At 31.7% G+C, this 13,289-nt stretch overlaps 1 protein-coding gene across 4 annotated transcripts in view; it reads right to left on the reverse strand.

Moving 5' to 3' along the window:
* The window catches only part of nAChRalpha6 (nicotinic acetylcholine receptor alpha6), a 566,449-nt gene that overhangs the window by 282,049 nt on the left and 271,111 nt on the right, over nucleotides 1–13,289 (reverse strand). For all 4 annotated transcript variants that reach the window (XM_076373166.1, XM_076373172.1, XM_076373171.1 and 1 more), the window contains exon 5: nucleotides 1,245–1,354. In XM_076373166.1, coding sequence (XP_076229281.1) covers nucleotides 1,245–1,354 — 110 coding nt within the window. The remainder of the gene's footprint in view (nucleotides 1–1,244; nucleotides 1,355–13,289) is intronic.

The raw sequence follows: 13,289 nt of genomic DNA on the forward strand, positions 1-13,289 counted from the left end.
ATAAAAATACTATACACGCAGCTCACTCGTTGAATGTGCTCCAGTTTGACGTTTAATGCTTCTACGATTCCATAATTTCCAATCGGTGGTCTAATGAATGTTGGATACAGTAGGCGTGGGAAATTTGTAATTTTAGAACAATATTGTTAAGAAGATTCAATTGACGTTGTATTTATTTTTTAAGAGGTAACGTTTTGGATAAGACTTCCTACAAAAAGAAATTTTGAATTATATTTTTTAATTAGAAATTAGATGTCAGATATTTAAAATTGGAAATTATTTCTATGTATCGATGATTTTTTCCATTTCAGATTTTGACTTGTAATTTTTAGTTTTTTTTTTTTAATAAACGTACTCGTGATATATATCTGTATAATTAAAAAATTATATATTTCATTATGAAACAGCTATAGATTGCACGAAGCAAGATTGTTAATCAGTTTCTAAGAAAAAGTTAATGGAATTCATTTGGAATTTTGAATATCGTATTCGTTGTTTCAAATAACACCTTAAATAAAGGAATTTTGAAATGGACTGTATGATTGAAGTGTTACCTTTTGTTATGAATTCACAATAAGTTTACGTTTATATGTTATTCCAATTTCTTTTCAATGTTTTATCTGCAGTATACTGTATCGCAAAATTTATATCAGAAAAAATGTTTCATCGCGCACATTTCTCTACGCGCAGGTAATGGCTGCACAAATATTTATCCATGATCGCCCGAAACGCAACAAAATCGAACAATTTGCGATACACGTTGCGTAAATAACGTTTGCCACCGTGATTCGAAAATTTCTGTGACCGATAATATGTTTAAACCGCGTACCAACAAAACATTTCAGTACTTTATCTTTTTTTTCGGAAACGTTGTAACGTTGACACGATCATTGAAACATTTCCAGGACGCAATTTAATTTTTTCGGGAACTCACGATTCAATTTTATTTGGATCACCTTCGGAATCACTTTAGAGCACGTAAACGAGTTTCTTTTTAGTCTCGCACGGAAACAAAGTGTACGTTGCACAATCAATTATTTTTAGTAATTTTGTTTTCACCTTGTAGACGCGGTATCCTTTGACTCGGTAAATGAACCGTTTGATTAACGAAGTAGTTAGTTAGACACGAAACGAACCGATCCGCGATTTTAACGGCGAATTTTATATTATTCCGCGCTTATTAAGTTTCCTCATATATCACGCGAAATCAAATTCCTTATGCGAATGCAACGAGATTAAATTACCTGTTGTACATGAGGATATCTGGTTTCCAAAGCTTGTTCGGAGTGATTCGGAGATCCTTCACTCCACCATAATCAGACTCGTTCCACTGGAGATTATAGTCCGTCCACTCCTGGAACATAAAACAACGTCCGTGAATTACCTTAAGAGTGACAGTTATTAGAGGTAAAACAATTTTACAATTTTACATCAGTTGCATACATCCTTTGACGTATGCAAATTAACGGAATATTAAAGGACCAGGGAATTTAATGAACGACCATGGTCTTACTTATAAGTTAATGGAAATTTATTATGCTGTCGTGTGGTGTTAGATAAATTATTTAACCTAATAAAGAGGGGTTCGGGCTACGTTATTTTAATTATAAAAGGTTTAATGTACTGAATACTTTTGTATCTTGACTGGTTTTTCAAATATTACATTCTGAATTCTAAAGATCATTTTTATTATTTAAACACGATTATAAGCCATAAATAACAATGTTTTTATCAGAGTGATGGGAAATTATTTTCTGATAAAGTTTTGTAAACTACTTAATTGCGAAAAAGCTGTAAGCAATGGCACAAGTAAATTTTTAAAGACAATAAGAAATTGTATTAATCTCCAAATATTACAATATAAAAAGTTCTAAAGAAAAGAAAATCTATTGAAATTAAGGAAATTATTTGTTCATAATTAAAACTGCTACTTTATTTCCCATAACCTATAATACATATAGCATGTCGCACCCAATTTTCAGGTAAAATTACTGAACTAATCATTGAAACACAAAATTGTATAAATTATTATTAAACTATCATCTATTGTACTGAACAATGTGTATTTAACTTACTTGAACATTGGTATCATTTTATATACGACTTAGTGATGTAAATGTCAGCATTTCACAATCGAATTTTGAGAACAAGTTTTCATAATCTCCATTACTTAACCAATCAATAATATCTGTCGACATGGAACAATTTTCAGGTTGCCTGCCAAAGTTCTTTCGTGTCTTCGAAACTAAAAACAAAGTTCTCCGAATGTTCTGCTCGAGACATGTCACCCCGCGTTTCGAATTTTAATGCTCCTATCTGAAGGCTAACCGAGAGGAGAGAAATGTTCGATATAATTAATATTCAGTCTACTGCCAGGAGTAATTTCACCAAAGAGGAATATCAATTCTCTGTGGTCTGCCGAGGATAATGAAGCTCGAAAACTCCAGGAAACTTCGTTCGGATACGAAATTGGTAAAACTAATTAATTCTCGTTAAAAAGAAGATTAATTATTCGTGGAAATACGTTTATTTTCGTTGCATGGAGGAAATTGCGTTTTTGTCTTCGGTAGGTGACCGAAGGAACTCTGAAAAGGATGGGAACTGTAGACAAAGAATTCCTTTGTCGAAATTTGTTAGTATTAGCGTGCGTAAAAACGTTAAACCTTCATCACCCTCCTCCTCGTTTTTCTTTATCGTATAAACGTGGCCCATAAATGAAAAGATCTAACAGCAATCGTGAGCGATTCACAAAGCGTCAGATTAGAGATGATAAATTCGCTGGTAGCATGAAAACTGGGAAAACCGGTGTCGGTGTATTACAGTTTGCTGTCAGTGAGACGATTCACAGAGTTACGGTGATTGCTGTGCTATTACAATTTATTAGTTATTATTTATTAATCATTTATTAGTTATTTATTAGTTATTTATTAGTTATTTATTAGTTATTTATTACTTATTTATTAGTTATTTATTAGTTATTTATTAGTTATTTATTAGTTATTTATTAGCTATTTATTAGTTATTTATTAGTTATTATAATTTGAAGGTATTCTAGAAACTAAGTTACTTTTTCGCTAAAATGGTACTCACAACTTAAATTCTTTAAGTAATATTTGTACCTTTTATTTGTTTCATTAACACCAGAAGAACCGAGCATTTATTGGGATCTTATAAAGATTGTCAAAATACATTTTTCCTCGATTTCTTCAGACGTTTGTTACAGTATTTAAGTAGATCTATTTATTTTCAGAATCTTTTCGAATAATCAATACTATTTAAATACCAATAATTGCAAAATTAGAAAATTATGACACGCCATTTTGATGAGTACGATAGTCCTAGTGTTAACATTATTTTTATCGAAAGTGTCAAAGGAAACCCTTCAAAATTTTAGGTTGAAGTTACTTTCTCAATTCAATTATTTTTCCACAGTTGGCTTTTCAACGTTAGTTTATTAAATAACGCAATAAATTTTATAATGGAATTTCGAATTGTTGAAAAATACTACATTATATGTATGGTCCACATTGATGGACTCTTAAGTACATATTTTTCGAAAGTGAAGCGTTAAAATAAAAAACTGTTATTCTCTCGTTTACTTATTTTTGCATACTAAATCACCATTTGGATGGTTACACTACTTTGGGAACAGGTTCTAAGTCACAACGTCATAAATCACATGATTTCCATTTCAAGATGTTGCAGTAAAAAATTTCATTCGTAGATAACTGACAGTAGATTTCGATATTCTCGAATTCATTTTTGTGAAAAGAGAAAATTGCTTCTAATATGTGTTCCATATTTGAAAATACAGATCTCATTTTGCAACGTTTTGAAGTTCCTGAAAAATAATTCTTCCTTTTCGTTTTCAGTTTCATCCATAGTAATTTACGTTTTTACGTATACATACATATTTTTCTACTACACACTCTAAATAACATCATCATGCAAATAAACACAGTTTCGAATTCAGTGAGTATCCAATACAATATCTTCCAACGATTACATAATTTCCAAATCAAAAATGACTAATTACACAGCTTTCTGGCTAATTTCATATTTAACTAAAGCATAAGTCTTATTTAATTCATCATATTTTTCGAAATAACAGCTTATTCTCCAGGTAATCAAGAACATATTCAAATATTACAAAGACAACAACGATCTTCGAAATCAAACAATAAAATCGCATATCTAAATAAGATTCCCGCTTTATCTTTAGTACGATTTAAATAACATCAGGAATATTTTTAAATCATTCCCATTAGGGAAGTTAATTGCGCACCTATTTTATGCGGCGTACTCCGTGCGAAACCGCTACATTAAATAAGATTTGCTCAGATATGAATCTTTTTAATCCGCTATAGTGGACGATATATACACAACAGTAGTTTTCAGCGGGAACAGTATGGAGAGCCATTTAAACTCCGGCAAACATCGTAAATCATGAGGCAGGTCTACGATTCCAACCAGCGAACGCAACGTTCCACGATCAAACAAAAACGTATTGTGATTAAGATTAATATCGGATCCCCGATGGAATTACAACGCCGCAGTTAAAGAAGCGAAATGTAAGGCGGAAAGGGGTCCGCGGTGGGCTGTCCTGTATATTTAAGTGCAGCGACTTTCGAGGAATGCGCGACCTGGTTTCGCGAAGGTGGTGTGCAAACTGCATAGAAAACGCGCCGCTTTATAATGTATACTTCAATTTCCGGGGCCCGGACGGGCCGGAGTCCCGGCGTTTGCTCATTAGATTACGCAGCTGAATTGCACAGACGAGGAATTTAGAGGGTGAAAGTTTTCACGTTTCGCTGGCCGAGACAAACTTGATAGTAGGGTAGATCTGAATGTGAGCTAGGATCTAAACATGGGTTGGTTGAAGTATACAGTCCCTGATCATAAGATTAGGGCCATCATAGTTTTTACGCCACTTTCATCACGATAACAGCATTGGAAGTGTAAAAGGTAACTTAACCAATTAACTGCGTGTCACGAGTATACACGTTATTTTAACGCTCGAAATGCTACTAATTCTTTCAACGATGAATTATTTACTTTTTCAGAGAAACATGTAATTCTCCTTTGTCTTGTTTTGGTTATTCCTTAAAATATACCCTAGGTGCATTCATCTTGCATTTCGCGAGTACACACTTCATTTTTTCATTTTGTCGTGCTAAAAGGCGATCTCTCCAAATTTGTAATAAGAGATTCAGTTCGAGCGCCTGGCGCGATCTTAAAACTCGAAATGATACGAATAATAATCTTTTCAGCGACGAATTAGTTATGTTTTCAGATACACACGTAATTCTTCTTCGTTTCGCTTTAGTTTTTCGTCAGAATATGTTATAGGTACCATTTGTACTATACATGACGAGTATATACTTCATTGTTCGCCGTTATTGCGCGTACAATGAGAAATTTTTGAAACTAAATTCTACAGTTAACTGGTTAAAAAATTTTCAATAAGTTCGGTAGTAATTCCTGAAATTAGACTACTAGCCGATATTTAGATTTTCTCCTCTATCCTGTCTGCCTCGAAAATCTCGAGTTCTTTTTTCCAAAGGCAGAGATTTCGTCGCGCCATGGAAACGAGGCGTAACGAACGATCCTTCGGCGTTTCCTCCTCAGATAAATTTCGTTCCCGCCGTCTCGCGGCAAGTGGTTACCAGTCGCTGCCAGCCGAAACTGCTGGAAGACGTTCCGCGTTTTCGGGGATTGAACGATCGTACCCACTTTTATTACAAGGAGACGCTACCAGCGTACCTGAACCGATCGGACTGCAACCGGAAAATTGCTTTCGTTAGGCTGAAATCTCTGTGATCCTTTTTTCTGTGATATTGTCTCCGTGCTGTTTAATATGTATAGAATTCTTTGGAGTTTTTGTTTTGTGATTTGAGAAAAGAATAATGTGAACACTTTAAAGAATTTGAAACATAGAAAAGAAAGACTTTGAAAAATTTTAATTTTTTGCATGGTAATTTTTGCAAATACTCGTGAAATGATGTAAGTTTTATATAATTATTTTATCTATTTGTAAAGATTTTAGTTACTTCGTAGTTCATGAAAAAATATTTTGAAGTACTTTTTCGAAGAAAGATATAATATTGAATATACATTTTTGATTAAGAAAGACCGTATTCTAACCGTTGTTTATTAATTTGAACTAATTGCTTCATATCATGCTAAGAGAGTGTGTATTATTGAGGTTGGTCTTAACCATAGAAAGAAATATAATGATGTAACTTAAAATAAGTTTAAAAATAAAAAATAAATGTCCACTTTAATATTATTTCATAAGAGTATGAATTCAAATTCATTTGGAATTTAACCGAAAGCAAAATATCGTGTCATCCTACAATTAATGTAGTTTATTTGTATTTCTTCTATTTTAAAAAATTAAGATAAAGAACATTTTTTTAGAACTAGTTATAATGTATATAAATGTCAGTTTTTCTTTACATATTAACGTTTGTCTCCCTGTTTTCATTATGCTTTTGTTTTTGGCATAACCACGTTTATAGTCGTTTTGTCCATTGCAAGAGTCACATTTCAACAAAGAAAATTTTCTCAAAAGTGTTCCCTTTTGTTATTTGTTTTGAATTTTGTACCGATATGAATTCAACCGATATTCGTGTAATTTTTTTATATAAGTATAAACTTAGTAATAATGTTGCAAAAGCTACACGCAATATAAACCAGGTGTTTGGGGAGAATACTGTTAACGATCGAAAAGTGCAGCGTTGGTTTGAAAATTTTCGGTCTGGTGATTTTTCCTATAAAATGAACCTCGTGTAAGACCCAAAACGTCTGTGAAAAATGATGTTCTGAAAGCATTGGTAGAAACGAATCCAACTGTATCTACAAGGGAACTTGTTACCAGAATAAAAGTTGACCATACAACAATATTGCGACACCTTTCTGAAATTGGCAAGGTGAAAAAATAGATAAGTGGGTACCGCACGAACTAACCGAGTGAAATAAGCTGAATCGTATGCTCATCATTACTAACCCGATTTCATCGAGTGCCATTTTTCGATCGGATTACTACTTGTGATGAAAAATGGGTACTTTATGACAATAGGAAAACGTGCGCTTCGTGGCTTGATAGAGATGAGGCTTGTGCTCATACTCCAAAGCCATCACTTCATCCATGGAAAATTTTAATAACAGTTTTGTTGAATATAACTGGAGTAATTTACTACTCATTTATTCGAACTGGGGAGACAATTACAACCGAAAAGTACTGCCAGTACATTGATGAAATGCATGAAAAATTGAAAATTATACGCCCAACACTTGTTAATCGGCATGACCCAATACTTCTCGTACAAAACAATTGCGAAATTAAATGAATTAAAATATGAAATTTTAGAGCACCCAGCTTATTCACCGGATCTTTCGCCAACTGACTTTCATTTCTTAAAACATTTAGAACAGTTTTAACGGGCTAAACAGTATGAAAATAAAGACAGCCTGAAAAATTCTATACCAGAGTTTATTGATTTTAAAGATTAGAATTTCTTTAAGACAGGCATTTATGCATTAAAATCTCGTTGGGAAAAGTATATTGAATTAAATGGAGCTTATTTTAATTAAATAAACAGCTTTTGAAAAAAGATATGCAGTTTTTTATTTTCACTTAAAAATCCGACATTTCATACACACCAACCTAATATATGTAACGAGGGAAAATATATGTTTTGAAAAAGTTTTGTTTATCTTAATTATTTAAAATTGCATTATTTATGGGATGATCCAATATTACGATCTATCTCCGTACTACCAAATAGTGACTCGTCTTCGAGCACTTGAGGTTTGAAGTCAACGATAAGTTCGATCAGATTAGAACTTGAGCCTGCTCGACCCGAAGCAAGTAGGAGGTTGTTCAAGCGGCTTCATGTTCGAACGTGGTTGAATCAAATAAAGCAATATAGAACTCAAGAGGTTTGATGTTCGAACATGATCGAACATATGTAATCAGGTTCTGCCTAAAGTTATTAGAAATTCAATTGAGCTCAAACAGTTGAATCGTTTCGAACGCTATCTAATCGCTATTCTTTATCGTCTCCTGTATTATCTCTTAATTCAATCAAATTTGCTTTCCAATAAAATTATTATTGATGCTAGACAGTAAAATGAAAAATACAAATTTATGTGTCTTGAATGTCAAATTCAAGCATATACACTTAACCTTCAATTCACACGGTATATTGGCTACTCGATAATACCGTGTAAATTGAAATCGTGCAATTGGAGTTCACAATTCGCATTGAAAATAAATACAAGTGTAATAAATTTAACAAATCCATATAATATCACTCTTTTTATCTTATGAGAATTTCTTTTATATACGTACCATATAAATACTTACATTTGTTTTCAATTTTTTTTCTTTCCATCTGTTTTTTGTTTTTAGCTTCATTTTTACTACTAATATTTTTAGAAAAGTCTGTTCTTTTAATACCCACTCGGTGGTTGTGATATTGAAAAAAATTAATGTAACTTTTGCATTTGTATAACTTGTCCGTGTTAATGTGAAATGCAAGTGGCGAATAAATAGAAGTCCTTCCGCTGCTCTTCAACTATGTTAAACTGAAATCGTGCAATTCGAATGGCATGTAAATCGAGGGCTAAGTATGCATACATAGTTTTCATTTCTACTTGTCGTGCCTTCTATTCTAATTTCTATAAAATTATAATTGTAATCATATTTACTATAAACATCAGCATTTTTAATATACTGTTCAAACAAATAGATTTTAAAAATCATTGTTCATACTATTAAGTTTACTTTGAAAGGAACAAAGAAAACAGCTTTTTTCCTATACCTGTTAGTTTCAGAGATATTTTAAAAAGTAAACATTCAAAGATCCGAATATGATTGAAATATTTCTATTTCATATACACTTTGGTGCACCATAGAATTGCAGCAATTTTTCGCTTACAAAATTGATAGCAACGATCATTTGAGGGAGAAGCAATTTGGCGAATTGTTCTTACTACTTACCTCGTCGTTAGAAATAAATGGAGGTAAGAGATTATCGGTGCCATCGATTGTTTGCTCTCCTATATGTTGTACTACGAGCGAATCCTAGTATAGTATAGGTACTCGAAAGTTTATAGCATATAATACTCAAATCTTCACTAACAGTATACTCTTGTTTACAAGGGTACTCCAAGTTTTATTACCGAACCGACGCTGTCCAATTGAATGTTTGCATCGGTACACAGTTTTTACTGATTAGAATAGACTTTTCAATAGACAACAGAATTGTTTCGTTAATTTTATTGGGTTTAATAAAAAATTTTACAATGTTTAACCCTTTATAGGTTAGTGATGAAGATTACAATAATAGGCAACAGAATTTTTTCTTTATTATTATGTTCAATGAGGAAATTGTATGTTTTTTAACCCTTCATAGATTACTGATAATTATATCTATCACTTGTACTTTAATTCTATATTACATGCGCAAATATATTTATGTTGGTTGTTATAGTCGATAACAACTATAGCTGTACATGCTAAGCTTCTGATCGCATGAAAAGTTTTACGTAAAAATAGGAAATAAATACATTTTTTAGGATGTGGATGTTCGATATTTCAATTTTTATTCACGTTTGCTGTACCTTTGCTGTACCAACATAGAAAGGGTTAAATGTGATATTTATATTTTGATCATTTACTTACGCTACAAATAAATACTCTGATAGACAACGGAAAGTTGAACGAATTGGACAACATATAGTTTAATAAAATTTAATTTAATAAACACTTTTCATTGATTAGATTACAATCTCTGTCACGAAAGTTATTAAATCATTTTTTAAAGCATTTGTTCATTACTTATATTACTATCATAAAAATCACAAATCGCTTTACTGTTTAAACTATGTTTTTCCATACGTAGAAATAAAACAATATCGTAAACCGAAAATATACTTTACTGCCAAACATTTTCAAAATATGTTCGATTAAACAAATATTTGTACCTGTAACGTTACATTGAATTATGCATCGAAATATTAGCAGCAAGAATATTTATATGTTTAATAAGTTAAATTTCAATTTTATGTGAAAAGAAAATAATATACCATACTTTTTGGCCAATCCAGTGTTTAATGCAATATCGTTTCTTTTACGTCTGTGAAAGTAATAGCGTTCAGCGAGCGTGTAATACAATCTTTGGAATTTCAATCTTCATCGACTGAGCCCTTTTTCACATCCACCTGTACGCGGGACTTGTCAAAGGCTAGTCATCTTCAAGAAGGAAGAAGAAAGTAGGTATCTAAATATATAGAAGATTCGTTGCGGGTATCTTTAACTTCCTTATTGTGCTTAATCTTGCGCATGAATAAATTTCCTAGAAGAGCTCGAGTCATTCTTAGTAAGAGGATATATTTCTGACGGAGATCTTATAAAGAAAAACAGAATACAGGAAGCTCGATTGATGTTATAAAACTTTCACTGATAATCAATAAATATAGAATGAAATTGAAATAAGGAAAATTCGTAGAAAATTGTTGTGTACATTTATGATAAATCATTCTAAAGATAAAGACAATAAATCGAAGTTAAAATTATATACTTAACTATGCGATCAGATGAAATAAATATAATTTTTATATTCAACAACTGAATAATAATCATAATTTTTTCTTTAACTGAATTAAATTAAATGAAAAATGTAAAGTTAGATTGGAATATTCTCTAATTTTGTGACTTTAGATATGCAATTTTTAATAATATTTGTTAAGTTTATATTACATAGAAAGAAGTATTGCTGCTTGAAATCAGTAACTAATTATACATTCCTATTTCGTTTATTAGTATGTATACAGATACTATAAAATAAATCTGTCATACAAGCTCATTTCATACAATTATTACAAATATAAGAATTTTTATGCAATTGCGATTTAGATAATGGAACAATCACCTTTTTGACATCAGCTTCGTTCATTTCAATGGACATTATACAAACTAATAATTTATTATTAGTGTATTTACAAATTCTACAAATTTTTTATTTAATTTAAAAAGTATTTGAATTCGTAACTCTTCCAAGTTTTGTACTACATCTTTCTAATCAAGAAACAAAACAATCAGAGTTCGTTCGATCAAATGTTTTTGTCGTCAAAAAATCAAATTGTCACTGATACGTTACTAAGCAAGATATCCAATTAATATTTCTATTTCAGCTTTCAAAGTAAAAAATGTTCTCTTATAATTTCATTTTAGGTTCTTATAATTTCATTTAAGAGGCGCGGCCGCTCGATTTCTAGATAAATTGTTCTCCGCAGTTATTGTAAGGCTTCCAGTCTCAGGTGTCCTATTCCTTCGATAGTACGCGTTGGAAAACTTTATGGGAAAACGATTGGGCCCCGCTGCGAATGATTATAAGGAAGAGTATTAGAAGTTCGCAGCCACGTTCGCGAGCGATGTGCCCGAAGTTCAAGGAACCATCGATGGAATAACTTTCATTAAAGTTTGAATTAAGCATATCCGGGTATAACGAATGCGGAGTGTGCCTACGCTTGCTTGTAATCATATTTTTATGTTCGGCGTGTTTCCGTGCACACCGTGTTATTATGAAAATATGAAACTTCAACTTTGAATTTCGCGCGGACAACTCCGCGAAACTTTCTAAAAGTTTCGTTGTTCGGTGTGCACACCTCGGAAAGTATTAATTACGCATTAAGCTTAAGAAATAAGTGATTTTAAATTTTCCGTGAGTTTACCAGTGAATAATATTATTTTTGAACAGTTCCATTCGAGCGACAAATTGTTTTCAGCAATTAAATACAATTTACATAAGTATTTGATGTAACACAATGAAAATAATTAAGAATAATAATTCATGGGACTGTTAATATTTTTACAGTTTCTTACAGGAAATTTCAAAACCGTTACTGTTCAAATGTTGTCGTATAATGTATCAACAAAATGAATCACATATTTACTTTATAAATTCATTTCGTATACATGAGGTGTTATATAGGTGGATATTAATTGTTCTGTTAATTGTAGAATAATATCACAACAATATTAGAATAATATTGAAATAATATTAAAAAAATGGAGGCACTTATTTTGAAAATTGTCGAGCTAAAGTTGCTTTCACAAAAAGTTATTTAAACTGGATTCCAGCGTAACCTGAAGCGATCTCCACAAAAGTAAGTCTGTTCAATATACTAGAACCAAATGACAAAACGTGCGTCAAGAATTTTTTTGGAGTAGAATGCTAACGAAATAATACTAAAAAGGATAAAAAGAGGATGGCGGATCGTATTTGTTTGGAGTGCAATGTTCACAAATGGCATTGGTCCAATTCACTGCATACAGGGAATGAGAGATCGATATGCCATTTAAACATAGCGCAAGAGGTATTACTGCCATTTACAGAAGAGTCTATAGCAAAAGATTGGATCTGTCAAGTAAATAATACGATGCTCGGTTGCATATGTTGTTATAACATTTTTACCGGCATGAAATATAAGTGTCTTAAAAACGGACGGCGCAATCTCGTGACCTTAATCCCTGCGAAACGCTGCAGATCGATGAGGAAAAATACACGTGGCTGCGAAAATCGAAAAATATGAGACAGCGATGCAGCTTAGTATCTAGAGGAGACACGGAAACCGATACCTGTAGATAGGTGTATAAGATTAATCCCTTGTCTTATAATATTGTGCCCAACACGTGATCAGAGTTTCGAACAGAGTTCAGCAAACGTAATTGTCATTAAATTCTTTTTAATATTGAATTGAAACTATGTAATATAATTATAACTATTAGCAATTCTTAGTTACTAGAGTAAATGTAGATATAGGATAAACATAGAATTCTTTTTGTTTCTAGTGAATTATGAATGGTAAAATAATTCCAGTTAACATAGTTATGAAAGAAATTATAGGACAAGGGATTAATTACATTTTACTCCACAAAATATACGTATAATCGAATTTATAAGATACCTTTTGAAATCTTTTATACAGAATTGAATGAATATACACATATATATGTTTTTATTGGATTTTGCGTATTACTGAAACAGTTCTAGAGTGCTGTATTAATCGTTGATGTTTTTTGTCGTATAGTTTGAGTTCTTTTTATATTGGAGACTTGTATATCTTTTTATTTGCTAAAAATCAATGAATATTTGTATTATCCATATCCAACACTCACAATTGTGTATCTGTGATTGTTACTTAGTAGAAAGTTTGGACAAAGTTAGTGCGAAAAGAACCTTTCATAAGAAGAGAACTCTTTACAATAATAATAATAA

The sequence above is a fragment of the Nomia melanderi genome, chromosome 1 (assembly GCF_051020985.1).
Source record: "Nomia melanderi isolate GNS246 chromosome 1, iyNomMela1, whole genome shotgun sequence".
NCBI classification, from domain to species: Eukaryota; Metazoa; Arthropoda; class Insecta; order Hymenoptera; family Halictidae; genus Nomia; species Nomia melanderi.